Below are 16,225 nucleotides of genomic sequence, written 5' to 3' on the forward strand. Positions count from 1 at the left end.
TTCCCCTGTTTGCAAAGGGATCAAGGCAGAACCCGCCATCCCAGGGCGAGGGGCCCACGGCCCACTCTGATCACCGCCAGCCCCTGCTGGTGGCTTGGACCCTCCATCGCCCCTTCAGTCCTGCTCCAGTCGGCAGGTAGGCATCAGGGTGGGTGAGGAGGGCTGGGCCTGGCCCGGACTCTCAGGGTGGGGCCCTCCTGGCCCTGGACCCTGCTGCATCACGTCTGCTCATTCATTCGTTCGTTGAACGAGTATTTATTGAGCCCGCTGTTGCCAGGCCCTGCTCTAGGAGGTGGGGCTAGGTCGCTGGACAAGACAGACCCAGCGCCTGCCTCCCGGAAGGGAGAGCAGACGACGAACGTCGATGAATGCGTGTGAGCTGTGCTGCCCAGCACAGCAGACGTTACCTACAAGTTCTACGTCAAGTTAAATGAGTTAAAATGAAGTAAAATTTAAAATCCAGTTCCTCATTCACACTAGTCACATTTCAAGTGCTCAATGGACGTAGGAGGCTGGTTGGCTACTGTATTAGCTCAGATATAGAACATTTTCCTCGTTGCAGAAAGTCCCATCAGACAGCACTGGCAGTGTGTTGGAAGAGAAGAGTGTTTTGAAGCACTGGGTTGGGGCGGGAGGTGCCATTTTAAATGAGGAGGTCAGGGTAGGTCTCACTGAGGAGGTGACATTTGAGCAGACTCCTGAAGCTGGGCAGGGAGGGAGCCATGTTGGAATCTGGGGGAAGAGTGTCCCAGGCAGAGAGAATAGCAAGTGCAAAGGTCCTGAGGTCAGATCTCAGCTGGAATGTTCAGGAACAGCAAGGAGGCCATTGTGGTGGGAATAGAATGAGTGAGGAGAAAAGCAGAAGCTGACGCCAGTGGGACTGGCCCAAACGTGGAGGGCCTTGTCTGCCACTGTAAGGACTCTGGCTTTTACTCTTGGTGAGAGGACGCCGTGGGAGGGTTCTGAGGAAAGAAGGGACAGGGACTGATCTATGTTTTGCCAAAATACCTCTGGCTGCCGTGTCGAAACAGATTGTCAGGGAGGAAGGACGGTGGCAACAGGGAGGCCAGTGAGGACCTGCCCCACTGTTAGAGGTGGGAGGTAACGGTGGCTGGTCCAGCCTGGGGGCTGCGGAGGTGGGGAAAAGGGGCTGGATTCTGGAGATGTTTTGGAGGCAGAAACCCCAGCGTCACCTGGAGACCAAATGGCGGAGTGAGAAAGAGGGACGGAGGCAGTGCCGGCTCTGCGGTTTTAGGCCCGGGGACCAGGAAAGCGAAGGTGGGCTGGGCAAGGATCTTCCCTCCAGGATCCGAGTTTCATCCCCTGCCCAGTGAGACTAAGGACAGTCCCAGCTTTCAGATGACACCACTCACCACACCTGGCATGCATTCAGTAGTTCAAACAACATTCATTCTTTTTGTTTTTTTTTTTCCCTGAGGAAGATTCGCCCTGAGCTAACATCTGCACCAATCTTACTCTATTTTTTAGTATGTGGGCCACCAGCACTGCATGGCCGCTAACAGAGCAGTGTAGGTCCATGCCCGGGAACAGAACCCCAGGCCGCCGAAGCAAAGCACACCGAACTTAACCACTAGGCCACGGGGGCTGGCCCCAAACAACGTTCCTTCTTATTAAACAGGCTTTGTCCGAACCTTTGACCTTGGGGGTCAGGGACGTTGCAAACTTTCTCTTAGCCCAGAAGCCCGTTGCTGGGGACAAGCTCACATGGAAACCCTGTGTGTAGAGCAGAGAAAGCAGAAGCTTCTGGATGGAGGCGTTTGTCAACCCCTACCCTCCCGAAGCCCGCAGTGTCATGGGGAAGGGGAGGAGCAGGCGACCCCGGAGCAGGAAGCCCCCTCCCAGCCCAGGGCTCCCTGTTCCTCCTGCCTGAGCTGAGCGGGGCCAGGAGGGGCCAGGAGGGACCCGGCGCGTCTGCCCCGCAGGCGGAGGGCGCCTGGCGAGCTGCAGCAACGGGCATGGCACAGGGTGGGGGACTGACAGGCACAGTATTCCCTGGGCGACCTGCACGTTGCCAGCCATCTTTCCAGGGCGAGATAATCTCTCTGGAGAAGAGGAAAGAATTCTAATTACATCTCAGGACAATATTTGTTTGGACGCGAGAGACGGAACATATGGTGGGGGGGGGGCACTGGGCTGTGTTGAGTAGGGGTTCGTTTTCTCATTTCCTGGGCGGCATGGTGGGGGTGGCGGGTGGCGAGGGCTCTTGCGGGGTCAGGGGAACTGCCTGCCCTGGGATTTGGTTGGGGGGCTGGGCCCTGTGGGGACAGGAGACATGTGTGGCTCCCACCACACCCTGGGGGCCCTGAGAGGATGGAGAATGTTCCAGCCATTCAGGGCACCTACTAAGTGCCAGGAAACGTGTAGCCCCCGGGAGCTCCAGGTCCCTGTCTGCGACAGGCAGTGCATGCGGTGAACAGATCTGCGACCGTGGCCGTGACCTGGGTGGGCGGGGGTGTGGGGTGGGGGGAACCTATCCAGGGTGGTCAAGGAAGGCCTCTGTGAGGGGGCCAAGGTTGCGCTGAGCTTTGAGTGACTTGCTGGGCAAAAAGGGGCCAAGGGGAGAACATCCTAGGCCTTGGGAACAGCGAGGGCGAAAGTGAGGTGGGAAAGCGAGGTGTGTTCACAGGACAGAGGAGACCGGGGGAGGCGGGCGGGCGGGCCTGACCCCCAACCTGGGGGGCCTTCTCATAGGGGCAGTGGGGAGCCAGGGAGGGCTCTGAGCAGGAGGTGGCCAAGGCTGATTTGGTTTTACAAAGTCTGCTAACTGCTGTGCACTGGGGGTTGGGAATAACCCAGGAGGGAAACTAGCTGGGGGCAGCCGGAAAACTCTGGAAGAATTGCAAACAGCAGCTTCCTCCCTGGCCTCCTGGGCTCCCTGCTCACAGCTTGCAACCTAGCTCTCCTCGGATCCATCGCTCCCCTGCGTGGGTCCCCCACACTGCCCCCGGCTCCGGGACAGAGGCCGGCTGGGGTGGGGACTCAGGGCCCTGGACTTGCTCCTTCCACCCCGCGTTGTGCCAGCTGATGCTGTGCGCCCCTCTGCCAGCTGCCCCAGCCTCTCCAGGTGCCCCGCCTGGAACCAGGCCGTTCCCGCCTGCAGGCCGGGCTGTTCCCACTCACCACCTCTCCCCCCAAGCCCTGTGCCTGCTGGCCCTGCGGTTTCCTGAGCCCCGGCCACTCCTCCCCCGTTTCTTCGCACAGCCCTGTTCACAGAGACGCCCCACGACATGACGGCGCGGACGGGCGAGGACGTGGAAATGGCCTGCTCCTTCCGAGGCAGCGGCTCCCCCTCCTACTCGCTGGAGATCCAGTGGTGGTACGTGCGGAGCCACAGAGACTGGACCGACAAGCAGGCATGGGCCTCGAACCAGGTACCGCCCCTGGGGGCCCCCCCCCCCCCGCCCCCCGAGCTGGGCTGGGAGAATCTTGGCCCCCAGGGTAGGGGTGTGTCTCTGCCCCTCATTGCCTTGGAGCAGGAGGCAGAGGTAGGCTGAGCACTTGGGGTGGGTGCAGCAAGAAGGGTCCTTGAAAGCGCACAGAGTCCCTCCCTTCAGTGTATGGGTGGGGAAACTGAGGCCAGAGGGACAGAAGCTGACTCCAGGTTAGGGGCCAGGTGGACTCCCCTTCCATCACTTCTCCAAGCTGCCGACTTCAGTCACGAGCACGCACGGGTGCATACCCTTCCACGTGCGTGCAGGCACACTCCTGCATCCAGACACTGCACACGCATTCGCCTCTACACACACACAGGCTCAGAGGCACACAGCGCTGGGGCAGATGGTTTTGGTGCCGCCTGCACGCTGGGGTGTGCATCGTCCCAGCCACCAGCCCGGCTGCTGACTGCCAGACCCTGCGACTCTGCCTGAGGGTTTTCCCCAGACAACAGAGCCCACGGGCCAGCCAGGCAGGCTGGAGGGGCGCTCCACCAGGGCCTGAGGGGCATTGGAGGGTGAGGCCCCAGCTCCCTCGCCCTCAGTTGGCATGACTGACGCCTGTTCTGCATGCTCCCGAGGTGCCCCGAGGGAGTAAGGTCCAGCTGCCCACAATGGTAACTTGCTTAATAACACCCCATATTGACTTCCTTCCCTTTTTTGTCTTACTCACCCACTCCTCCACCGATGTTTCCCGGAACCACCTCCCAGATAGACTGCTTGCGCTCGAATCTTTTCTCAAGGTCCGCTCCTGGGGGAACCCAAACTAAGACACTTTCATTCTTACACTTGTGCATACACATATAGCTTGCAAACTCTGATCCCTGTCTGCCCACCCATGCGTACATGAATACGTGTCTACACATCTTCGTATGCACACACGGGCGTGTTCACGCATTCTCGCATGTTCATGAAATAGCCCCTAACGTGTTCACAAATACGCGGTAAACTGTGGCTGGCTCCTGGGGGTGTCACCCCTCAGCCCTTCCAGCCTGCCCCCCGGGTTGGAGGACTCCAGCGGGGGGAGAAAGCCCTTAGTTGAAGAGTTGTAGGTATTTGCAGTTGGAAGCCCCGGGGTCAGCTTGCAGGGCATGGCGCGTGGGCAGGGTTGCGCCAGCATCTGCTACACACGCTCACGTGTGTGACACACCTGAAAATACAAACACATTCCCAGAGAGAGACAGACACTCCTACAGACACACCAAGCAGACTCACATTTTCCCGTTCACACATCCCCGCCCATATATCCCCAGATGCCCGCATAGCTACACGCACAGCACATGCCCAGTGTCCAGGCCCCTCCTGTATCTTCCTTTGCTTGGGATCTCCCCATCCCCCGAGTGGACACAGCGCTGAGGGGCCCCCACTCCAGGCCCCGTGGCCCCCAGCGCGTCACCTGCCCTGGCTAGAATCTTCGCTGTTGTCCGCACGCCCGCCCTGCGGTGCTAACGCCCCTCTCTGCTCTCTCTGCCCCTCCTGCTCCCAACAGCTAAAAGCATCGCAGCAGGAAGACGCCGGGAAGGACGCAACCAAAATAAGCGTGAGTTTTGATAATGACTTCTCGCAAGGGCTCTAATGGAGGACACAGCTGTAATTTAAAAGAATTTTTTTTTGGTCTCCTTCAGCAGGGAGCTTGGGCAAGAAGATGGAGGAGGAGACAGAAAGAGGGGAAAAATGGTCCTGCTCTGGGTTTTAAAAGCCACAGATTTTTCAAGTTCATTGAATGACAGGCACAAAAAATGACAGGGGGAGAGAAGACGCATTCTCTCCTGTCGGGGCCAAGGCTGTGTGCGTCCCTGATGCTTCGTGTCTGTCTCAGCAGCATTTTTTATTTGGAGAACCAGCAGGGTCTAATGAAACTGAGCCAGCGGTTCTCGGCCCATCGTGACGGCTGCCGCTTCTCACAGTCACAGGGGTCCCCCGGCTCCCGGGAGTGAGGCAGGGTTGGGGAGCTGCAGCCAGAGGAACTCAGGCCTGGCCGGCCCCCTGATGCGTTGCCAGTGTTATCCTTGCTGCAGCTCTATGGGGAAGGGCAGCCCTTCACCCATTTTACAGGTGGGGCTACTGAGGCTCAGCAGGGTCAAAGACTTGCTGGAGGTCATGGCCTGGCTGAGCTGCTATGAGCTCTTCGTCTCCAGGCTCTGCAGGAGCCCAATGAGGTGGGGGACCCTGGGGGCTCTGGGAATGACAATTTTTGTGGAGGAGGGGCACCCAAAGCGGGGCCTAGAAGAGGCAGGCAGGATTGAGAAAGGAGGCGAGAGGGACTGAGTAGAGGGGACCAGCCTGGGCACACGTGTGGCCATGGGACCCGGCTCGGTTTGTGCATGGGGCTCGAGGTCAGCCTGGCGGGAGGCTGGAAGTTCACCAGCAACACACTCAGAAAATGCGGGTGCCCGCAGGGGTGTGAATGTGTGTGTCGGGGGAGAGACCTCCAAGTTCACTCTTTCCTGCTGTGTCTTCCACGACTTTTCAAGGACTTGCGGGGGAGCTCAGGACCCCAAGGCCAGTGAGACACGGATGCACAGAGAAGCCGCACTCCAAAGCAGAAGTCACAGCGGAAAGAGTGGGCACCGGGAGGCATGGGGTGCCGTGCCGGACAGCAGGGGTGGCAGAGCGGAGGCAGGGAGGCTGGGGAGGAGGTCCTGCAGCCACTCAGGCCAGAGGCGGGCAGATTAGAGAAGAAGGGCATTTGTGCCAAATGCCCCAGGGCCTCTCCGAGGTGGGGTCTGGAAGTTCAAGCCATTTCCAGTTTAGGGCAGCTGCTGGTCCACTTTCTCCACACCCTGACCCCTCACCCTCACCCTCTGCCAAGGGCACATCCATAGGTAATGCCCCGTTTCTTGCCCAAACAGCCACCAGGTGGCCCGGGCAGGGAGGGACCTGCGCATATATTAACGCGCCCCGTTCACGGGACCTCTCTCTGCTAGGATGGTGTTTGGGGTTTAAGGAGCGTCTCTGGCAAAGGAGAGAATAATCTAATTGACTAAGAGGATTAGAATTCGAGGCTGCTGGGCCCCACGTGAGGGGAATGTGAAGATGCTAATTAGTTAAATAAAATAAAGGCGCTCCCGTGATGGTGCAACCGATGCCCCACCCCCAGCCCCTGCATGTCCTGCACCAGCTGGGCTGCCCGGTCTGGCTGGGAAGCCCACAGACAGGCTCCCCATGCAGATGGCGTCACACGCATGACTGTGCTTGAATACACAGACTCGGGGTTGGCGGCAGCTATAAGCAGAGGCACCCCTGGGTTCTGCCGTCGAGGAGGAGGCTCAGAATTGGCTCGGTGGCCTCCACAGCTCTGTTGGACTCACTCTGCTCTCCCTTGAGCCTCAGCTCATCTTGCTTGGGGCTCCCCATCCCCTCCCAGCCTGGCTGCCTCTCCGCCTTCCCATTGCTTCCCACCTTCAGGCCTTTGCACAGGTCAGTCCCTCTGCCCAGAAAACTGTTCCTCTCTCTTCCTTTAGGGCTCAGCTCAGGAAGCCTGCCTTGACCCTGCGACTCAGTCGGCCCCCCTGACTTTCCCTGCTGGCTGCCTTTCCGTCTGCAATTATCTATGTGTGTGAGACAGTCTCCTGTCTGTCTCCCCGGGAGACAGTGGGGCAGACTGTGCCTGCCTGATTGCTCCATTTCCAGAGCCCAGCACAGAGCCTGGCACGTGGCAGGTGCCCAATTAAAAATTACCGAGTGACTGTCACACACAAACACCCACCCAGGCCAACGGGGGCGTAAATCCAGACAGCGGTGATACACGGACACACCAATGCGATGTGCATCCGTGCCTGGACGTGTACGTGGACGGGTGACATGAAGGTGTGGAGGGGCTCGTGGGGACCGTGGGGCCGGGAGAGCCAGCTGAGCCAGGAGGGAAGTCCAGCCCAGTAGTCCCATGTCTCCTAAAAATGTGCTGATTTGGATGGAGTATGTCCTGATTTCTAACGGTTGGGACCTAATTTGGTTTCTGGAAAACCCTGTGGGAGCCGAACGGCACCGACCACCTGCTGGGCAGCCTCCGCGCCCGTGGGTCTCAGGTTCTGGGGAGGAAGGACCGTCAACTTCCAGGAGCCGGTGTGGGGAGGGCTCCGTGACCTGCTGGGGCCGCCATGGTAACCCTGGGAAGGTGCAGAGTCGCTGTGCGGAGCGCCAGCTTGGGACTGTGAGGACACAGTGGGGCCGGCGCTGAGCGTCCCGGGAGCTGAGTCCTCGCTCCAGCTCTGCCACCGCCTCGGGCTTCCCTTCCCCACTCACTGAGGCTCATACAAAAACGCTTTGGAAACTGTAAAGTCCTAAGGATTCGGCTGTGTGAATGACAGTGGTTACTAGCGTGGAAACAACCTGAATTTGCAAAGCATGTGGGGGCCCGGAGCCTTGAAAGAAGGCCCCGCTTGTCTGCAGGAACCGGGCGAGGGAAAGAAAGAGCTCAGGATCTCGTGGGGAGATCGTTTATGTGGGGGCACAGGCGTCTGTGAGAAAATCATAATAATATAGCAGCTCACGTTTGTTGAGCGCCTGCCCCATGTCGGGAGCCAGGATGAGTACTTTACGTGAATTATCTCATCTAACTCGGGGCCTGGGGAAGGACCCCTGGCCTGATACGTCTCCCTCGGTAGCTTGCATATGCTGAGGATTCCACCGTGAGGGCCTCCTTCCTGTCGCTCAGAATTCTTCCGTTTATTGGCCATTTTCAAGTTCTGGATGTTTTTCTTTTGATCTAACTGAAGTTCTTAGGTTAATTTCCCCTTAACCAGTTTTGCAAGTAGAGATGGTCCCCAGCTTCCTAATTTTAAGACAAGGTGAAATGCTCCACACAGGTCTTCTTTCCCAGGGGCCTCTCCCGCCTTCATTACCGTAAGTCCCTCCTTTGGTCGAGCAGAAGTTGTCTGTGCTGTAGACTCAGTTCACGTAAGCTGCTTCCGTCCGAAACAGCTGTGGGCAGCCTGGGTCCCCATGTACATGGGGCCCCCTGCTCTGGCTCACTCATCACAAACCCCGCCTCCTCGCCAGCCCAGCCCTAAAAGCCAGGCACAGCCCAAGAAGCCCCAGGAAGCACGTTGCGGCCCCCGTCCCGAGTCCCTATGAATGGTTACAAGGCAGCTGCATTTGTCAAATCGGCCAAGTGGCCCTGCAGGCCAAGCCCCTGACCATCCGCCTGGCTGCCCCAGACACGTGGAGCACATGTGTGGATAGCGCACGGTTGCTGATGGGGGCGTGGTAAGGCTGGGGCCACCGGAGCAGCACACAAGGTCTGCATCCTTCACACAGGAGTAACAGGCCGGGTGGCGGGCACGGGTTACTATGATTTTATTTTCTGCCATAGACGTTTCTGTCTTTTCTCGAAATTCCTGCAGTGATCCACAGTATCCATAGGACGTTAAGTTCTGAAGTCTGCCAGGGAGGGGAGACTCATGTGGAGTCAAAATCACTCCATCCATCTTAGGAATCCTTTGAAATATCCACAGAGTGGCCAGTTTGTGGTCTGGGGCCGTGAAGATGCCTCTGTGAAGGCCATCGTCACCCCACCCCCGCCCCCGTTCCTGTCCTCAAGGTCCTCCCAGTCAGTATGGGAGATGGATCTGAAGCCAACCATCATATATGATAAAAAGTAAAATGACAGGGCCGGTCCCGTGGCCAAGTGATTAGGTTCACACGCTCTGCTTCGGCGGCCCAGGGTTTCCCCAGTTCGAATCTGGGGCGTGGACATGGCACCACTCATCAGGCCATGTTGAGGCGGCATCCCACATGCCACAACTAGAAGGGCCCACAACTAAAAATATACAACTATGTACCAGGGGGGCTTTGGGAGAAAAAGGAAAAATAAAGAAAAATCTTAAGAAAAAAAAGTAAAATGACAACTGTGACCATCAAAATGAGGAGAGCCGCCCAGGGGCCTGAGCCTGGAACAAGGGACCTGAGCTAGTCTAGGAGGTCTGGAGGACTTCCTGGAGGAGGTGCTATTTGAAGTGAACACTGAAGGGCAGAGGAGTTGGCTAGGAGCAGGGGGAGGTTTGCTGGTGTGTGTGCTGGAGAAACTGCTGGAGGCTGCTGTAGCTAAGGGGCAGGCAGGGATGAGACCCTGAAGCCACCCCTCATCCCGGCAGCCACTGCAGGGAGCCACCGAAGGAAGGGTTCTAAGTTGGAGGCATTTTGAAAAGATGTATCTGTCCGTCATGGGAGAACAGATTGGAAGGGGCCAGCGTGGCTTTGGGTGGATGCGGGAGGAAGTTGAGGTGATGACCCAGAGGAGAGAAGCTGGCACCTTGCCCTGGCCGGTGCAGGGGCATCTGGGGTCTGGAGAGAAGGGGAGGTGCAGTGATGTTGAGAGGGAAGATCAGTGGTCTTCGAGGGTGGGTTGTGTTGGAGCGCTGGAGGAGCATGGCGCTGTGACTGCAGAGGGTCTGGCTGCAGTGGGTGAGGCCTTCCAGGGCTGAGATTTGAGGACACCCTGGGCTGGGATTTGAACATGCCGAGGGGCTGTGAAGTGGCTGGGCGTTGCTGATGGAGGCAGAGAAGCGGCGGAGCTCAAAGCAGAGCCGTGCCTGGGGCAGGCCCATCTGACCCCGATCCCCACCCCAGCACCTTCCTGGGGCCACCATGTCACTCTTAGGTCTCAGCTGTGAGGCCCCATGTGGGAAAGGCCTGGCACCAGAGATGCAAATTGGCACCACCCATTCCTCCTGGCACCGCTGGCTGGGGAGAAAGACCCCAACCCACCGCTGGCCCAGGGGCCCCTGCCCTGCCCAGAAAGGCCTGGGCAGGGCACATGGAGGAGGCTGAGCGCTCCCGGCGTCGCCTGGCCTTGTCTCTTTCAGCATAATTAGGTGCTTAATTGCACCGCTAAGGCCTGTCGATGCATGCGCCCAGGTGATTATGATTTACAGCCTGGCCACCACGTGGGGGTCTCTCTCCTTGCGGCCTCTCCGGTCACGCTGGAGAGCCAGGCCACAGGATTTTCTGCGAAATTTGTGAATGATGAAATCCAAGAGGCTGCTCCCGGCACCCCCAAGAAGCTGGGGCAGGGTGATGGGCGCCTCCACAGGACATGCCACTGAGGAGGGGCCGGGAGCCTCCAAGACCAGGAGTGCTAAGGACCTGGGGAATGAGGTGGGAGGGGCTGGAAAGACAGACCTGTGGTCTGCTGGTCATGGGAGGCTCCCCAGAGATGTGGTTAAGACCTGGTCTCTGTCACCAGCTGGGGGGGCTTGGGCAAATCACTTGACCTCTCTGAGCCTCAGTTTCCTGACCATACAATGGGTATCCTAGCAGGGCCTACATCACGGGGTTATGGTGGGGTTTATGTAAGATGTACAAAGCTTTAGTGCATCATCTCAGTGACCAAGCGCTCCATGAACTCTAGCTGCCAGCACTACTATTACTGTTGTCACTGTTTTTATTATTCACCTTCTCCAGATGGTGCTTAAAGGCAGGACCCCTGGGGTGGGGGGAGCAGAGTCTGCTGTGTGTCCTCTCCCTTCATCCTGCTGGATCAGCTCCCTGAGGTGCTTGACTATGGGCGTGAGGTCTGGGTTCCCCCTTAGACCTGGAGCCCGTGAGGGCCTGGCTGGGGTCTGGCTGGTTCATGGCTGTACCCCTGGGGCCCAAGGTGGGCACTTGCTAAATGTTTGTCCAGTGAATGGATGAATCGAGCCCAAGAAAACCGAGGCCAGGGTGCTCCCAGTGCCCCTGCAGTGCGCCCTGCCCCCTCCTCCTCCCCAAGAGGGGAGGAGCGCTACTGCTGAAGGCCACGCGTGCTTGCTGGCAGGGGGGTGGCGGGGGGAGGAGCTGAGAGCTCCTGGGGAGAGCGGTCCAGGCCTTGGCATCAGGGCTGGAGGTGGGAGAGGTGGGCAGAGGGTGGGCCTCGCTGTCGCTCCCTCCCTAGGAGCCGCTGCTCCCAGCGCTTCGCATTATTACTCCATTAGCGCCTTGTAGGGTTGACAAATGAAGGATAATTAATATCCGTGAGGGAAACAGATGTTGAGGTAATTCACTCCCCGCTGCGCATTTGCAACAGCATCTCCTAACTCGCCCGGAGAGCATGGCAGGGCCACAGGACCTCTCAGTGCCCTTGGTCAGAGGTGATGGCGTCAGCAGGGCTGATGACCTCCAGCTGGGCCGGCCGCACTGGGGAGGGGATGCCCCACACCGACAGGGGCAGCCGGAAGAGTTCCCACCACTTGCTGTTGGGAAGTTCTGCCTGTGTCTCACCTCCTGCCTGGCCATAAGCCCACATTTCCCTGCCTCAGGGGGGATGATGACCAGCCAGGAAGGCTTAGAATAAGGGAGGATGGGCCAGGCTCCCGGCTGCTGCCCACCCACCCTCTTCGTTTCTGGAGCCTGGGAAGCCCCCTGTGCCCCTGCCAGCTCTGAGTGACCCTCTGTGGGGCCTGTCACGCCATTTGGAGGGTCAGAGTACATGGAAGTAGGCCTGGGTTCAGTTCCCAGCTCTGCCACTCACTGACTCAGTGCCCATGTGAAAGTCACTTCTTTCAGAGCCTTAGTTTCACCATCTGTAAAGTGGGTATAGTCATGTCTGTGACCTACAATTAGAAAGCATGCTATCTGGGTACTACTTCATTTGGAGAAAGAAGGAACTAGAGTGAGGCCATTCATTCGACAAGTGTTTTTATTATTATTTACAGGGTACCAGGCCCTGTGATGGTCACTAAGATGAACAAAATAGCTATCATCCCTGCCCTCATGGAGCTTATAGTTTAGCCAGAGAGGGAGACAAAAATCAAGTCAACAGACAAACAAATTAAACGGTTCTTAAATTGTGACGACTGCTATGAAGGAAATAGACAGGGGGTTGTGATCGAAGGTTCTTGGAGGAGGTGATGTTTGAGAATGAAGGGGAGTCAAGCGGGTGAAGAGGGGTGGGGAACAGCACCCAGGCAGAGATACCAGCATGTGCAAAGGCCACAAGGAGCTTGGCATCTGGGAGGAGATGGGAAGGGCCCAGAGAAGCCAGAGCAGATTTGAAGGATGGTTAGAAGTCACGGGTGTGTGTGTGAGGGCCCAGCTGCAGAGTGAACGCACCCCTCAGAGACTGTCCCCTTTCTCATCCTGGCCTCCTCACTGCAAGGGTGATCAGCAGGGACTTCCCATCCAGGGTTTGGGGCTTGACAAGAAGAGGCAGGCTGGCTGTCCATCCCTATCGACCCCCACCTCTGCCCCCCAGGGGAGAGGGACCAGTAGGACTCAGGGCTGGGGCCTCAGGTCTGAAGCCCACTCAGCTCCAGCCTGGGCCTGGCAAGCTTGTAATGCTGGCTGGTGTAAGGTCACTGGGAAGGGATCCCAGCGGTGCCTGAGAGTGACCTCCCCTGTTCTGTCCGGGTGGGGCAGGGCTTCAGGGGCGGGGCAGGGCTGCAGGGGGCAGGGCAGGGCTCCTTCTGGCTGTAAGTGGGGGCCAGGGAAGGACGGAAGCCCCCTCCCCCCAACCCCTCTCCATAGGCTCAACTCCCCCATCCCTTTTCTAAGCTTTTTATTTTGAATTGCAGATTCACAGAAAGTTGCAAAAATAGATCATAGACTCCCCTGTACCTTTCACCCAGCTTCCCCAGTGAACTGGCTTATGTAACTGTCCACCTGCCTTCTCTCTTTTGATTGAAAACAATTCCCTATAGTAGCTTTATGTTCAGGGCAGGTTTACTCATGAGAGTTTTAATTTGGCAACTGCCCAAGTGTCTGTCAACAGGGGGCTGGATAAACAAATGGTGGTATATCGGTATGATGGAATACTACACTGCAGTGAAAAAGAGCACATGGAGCCAGGCAACAACACGGAGGAATCTCATTGGTGTTATGTTGTGTGACAGAAGCTGCACACAAAGGAGTTCAAGAACAGGCAAAACTAATCAGTGGTGATGGGAGTCAGAGTAGTGGATAGCCGCGGGCCTGAGTCCATGAGGAAGGGCCACAGGCTGTGCTCTGGAGGGGTATCCGCGGCCCACCCTTGCTCTGGGGGCGGTCACACAGGCGTGCACATGAGTCAGATTTCATCAAGCTGTATGCACTTCACTGTACATAAATTAAATTTCAATTTTAGAATTTAAAAAACTCAATCAAATAAACAAGCAGAAGGCCAAAATACAAAGACAAATATCACAGACACTCTTGCTCCCCTCAACTGGAGTGAACAGTGATTAGCATCCTGATTTATTTGTGATCAGCCTTTATTCTCTTTAAAGAAACAAGACCTTTCCGACTAAGCTGAGATTTCCCAGAGAGAACCACTGCTGGGAGGCCACTGTGTTCCGCCCGTCTATGTTCAACTTCTACACACACACCCGTCTCTAAAACCAGTACAGGCAGCCCTTCAGATCCGCGGATGCGGAACCGCGGATAACGAGAGCCAACTAAAGGCTTGAGCATCCGGGGATTTTGGTGTCCGCAAAGGGGTCCTGGAACCAGTCCCCTGCGGATACCGAGGGACGACCGTATAGAGTATTTTCCTGTGTCCATTTACAGAAATGGCATCGCACTGTAGGAGTTTTGCAATGAGATCTTTCACTTCCTGCATGCCTCTCAGCTCGAACATGCCCAGCTCTAGCACCTTTTTATCTGCTGTGCAGTATTCCACTGAATGAACGGACTACTGCGTGTTTATCCGTTCTGTTGATGGACAATGAAGTTGCTTCTACTTTTTTGCTATTTAACTCTGTGTGTCCTGGTGGGAGCAGCTCTGGGGCCCCAGCCTGGGAGTGGGCTCTCGGGACCAGGGCTCTCGGTCTTCCAGCTGCCGCTGGGCGGCCAGGTCACGGTCTCTCTGTCGTCCCCAGGTGGTCAAGGTGGTGGGCAGCAACATCTCCCACAAGCTGCGCCTGTCGCGAGTGAAGCCCACGGACGAAGGCACCTACGAGTGCCGTGTTATCGACTTCAGTGACGGCAAGGCCCGGCACCACAAGGTCAAGGCCTACCTGCGGGTGCAGCCGGGGGAGAACTCCGTCCTGCACCTGCCGGAGGCCCCGCCCGCCGCGCCCGCGCCGCCGCCCCCCAAGCCGGGCAAGGAGCTGCGGAAGCGCTCGGTGGACGCGGAGGCCTGCAGCCTCTAGACTGACGGCCGCCCCGCCACCCGCCCGCCCGCGCCCCTACGGCTGTCCAGAGTGCATGAGGGGCCGCTGGACCGCTGGGGACGGGACTGCCTGGGTCCAGCCGCCTCCCCATCCCCGAGGCCGCCTGCGGCCCGCCGGCCCTCCGCACCACCCCCTCGCCCAGCATGTAAGCCCCGCCCAACCCTTCCTTTTCAGACCCTGCAGTGACCTGGCTGGGAGAAGGTGGGCCCGGGCACCAAGGGGACGACCGCCTCGAACGCTGGGGTGGGGCACCATGCCGGGGCGGGCTGCCCCCTTTCTGTCACCAGCTTCAGTGGAGTCCAGTGTTTTCGCTTTGCTTGCTTGTCCCCGACCCTGTCCCGAGCCGGGGCCTCCCAGCCTTACTCTCCTCCTTCCTACCATCCCCCACTTGGACCTGGGGGTGTGGACAGTGACTCCTCCCCGAATTTGGACTTGAATCTTCTGAGCTGAACTAGGGCCTCTCCCCTGGTGAGGAACTGGGGAACAGAGTCCCCAGGAGACCTTGCTCTGGGGCTCCAGGGTCACTCACAGGGGCCCTGGGAGGAGAGGGAGACCTCGGCTGCCTCCTGGTGGGTCCTTCATGTTCAGCCTCCTTACACGGAAGCAACAGCTCCTTGTTCCACCTTCCTGGGAGGCGGGGGCACCAGGAATCTGCCCCTTCACATGGCAGGTCCGAAGGAGGACCTTTGTGCTCTGACCGCATGGCCCCAGGCAGAGTTTTGCACCAGCAGGACCCCTTCCAGGGTCTTTGAGGCTCTCCCAGGAGCCCCCCTCTGCCAGCTCCCAAGGTCCCCAGCCCCCTCCTGGGGCCCATGCCAAGCCCACCCAAGGGCCTGGGGCTGTTGGGAGCCAAGTGTCCCTTAATACCAATCCCCTCACAATCCTTGATCAGGGGGACACCCACCCCTGGTGATTTGTAAATATTTCTATCGGGCCCAACACCCCTTAGAACTGGCTCAAACCTCTGGCCGCCCCTCAGCAATGGAGTGGGGGATGTGGGAGGGGCATGGGCTTGGCCCAGGGGCTGTGGGTAACCCTGTACACACGATCCAATCCGTGACTACCAGCCAACCTGAATAAAGCTGTTTAAAAAACCTCTGGGCAGCGTCTTTCTGGGGCATGTGTGTCCGGAAACCGGGGCAGTGGCGGACGGGGATGTGGGGGATCTTGGCCAGCCCGCACCCACGCCTCACTCAGTATCTTCTCGCTCCTGCTCTCTGCCCCCCAAGCACAGAACAAGAGCTGGTGGGGGCACGAGGAGAGTGTGAAGGAAACCGGGTCTTGATCCAGCTCCAATCCAATTACCAGGCACTTGAATTATTCTTAGACTTTGAGATAATCACGTACGGAGGAGTGCAGAAAACATGTTCACACTGTTTTATGAATAAATAAATTAGAAAGCAAGTAAGGGTGAGCCACTACCCACCAAGCAGCATCCAGAACAGAAGCCCCCAGCCCGGCCTGTGCGTCCTCCCGATCATGCCCCTCTCCCCACTCCTCCAGGCAGCCACGACCCTCCCACTTTTTAAATAATCACATTCTTAGTGTTCTTTTTACAGTTTTACTACCTGCATGTATGTCATCTTCAACAACATAGTTGAGTTTTGTCTATCTTTCAGAACTTGTATGCGTGGAATCACACCGTAACTATGTTTTCATACACCACTGTATTTGTGAGACATCCATATTGCGTGTATCTGTAATTTG

General features: G+C 57.8%; 1 protein-coding gene across 1 annotated transcript in view; it reads left to right on the plus strand.

The window, feature by feature from the left end:
- The window catches only part of VSTM2L (V-set and transmembrane domain containing 2 like), a 35,744-nt gene extending 20,852 nt beyond the window's left edge, over positions 1-14,892 (plus strand). Inside the window, exons 2-4 of the mRNA XM_046678130.1 lie at positions 3,223-3,392; positions 4,942-4,992; positions 14,225-14,892. Of these exons, the coding sequence (XP_046534086.1) occupies positions 3,223-3,392; positions 4,942-4,992; positions 14,225-14,497 (494 nt within the window). The 3' untranslated portion in view covers positions 14,498-14,892. The remainder of the gene's footprint in view (positions 1-3,222; positions 3,393-4,941; positions 4,993-14,224) is intronic.
- The last annotated feature ends 1,333 nt before the right edge of the window (positions 14,893-16,225 follow it).

The sequence above is a fragment of the Equus quagga genome, chromosome 12, assembly GCF_021613505.1.
Source record: "Equus quagga isolate Etosha38 chromosome 12, UCLA_HA_Equagga_1.0, whole genome shotgun sequence".
NCBI classification, from domain to species: domain Eukaryota; kingdom Metazoa; phylum Chordata; class Mammalia; order Perissodactyla; family Equidae; genus Equus; species Equus quagga.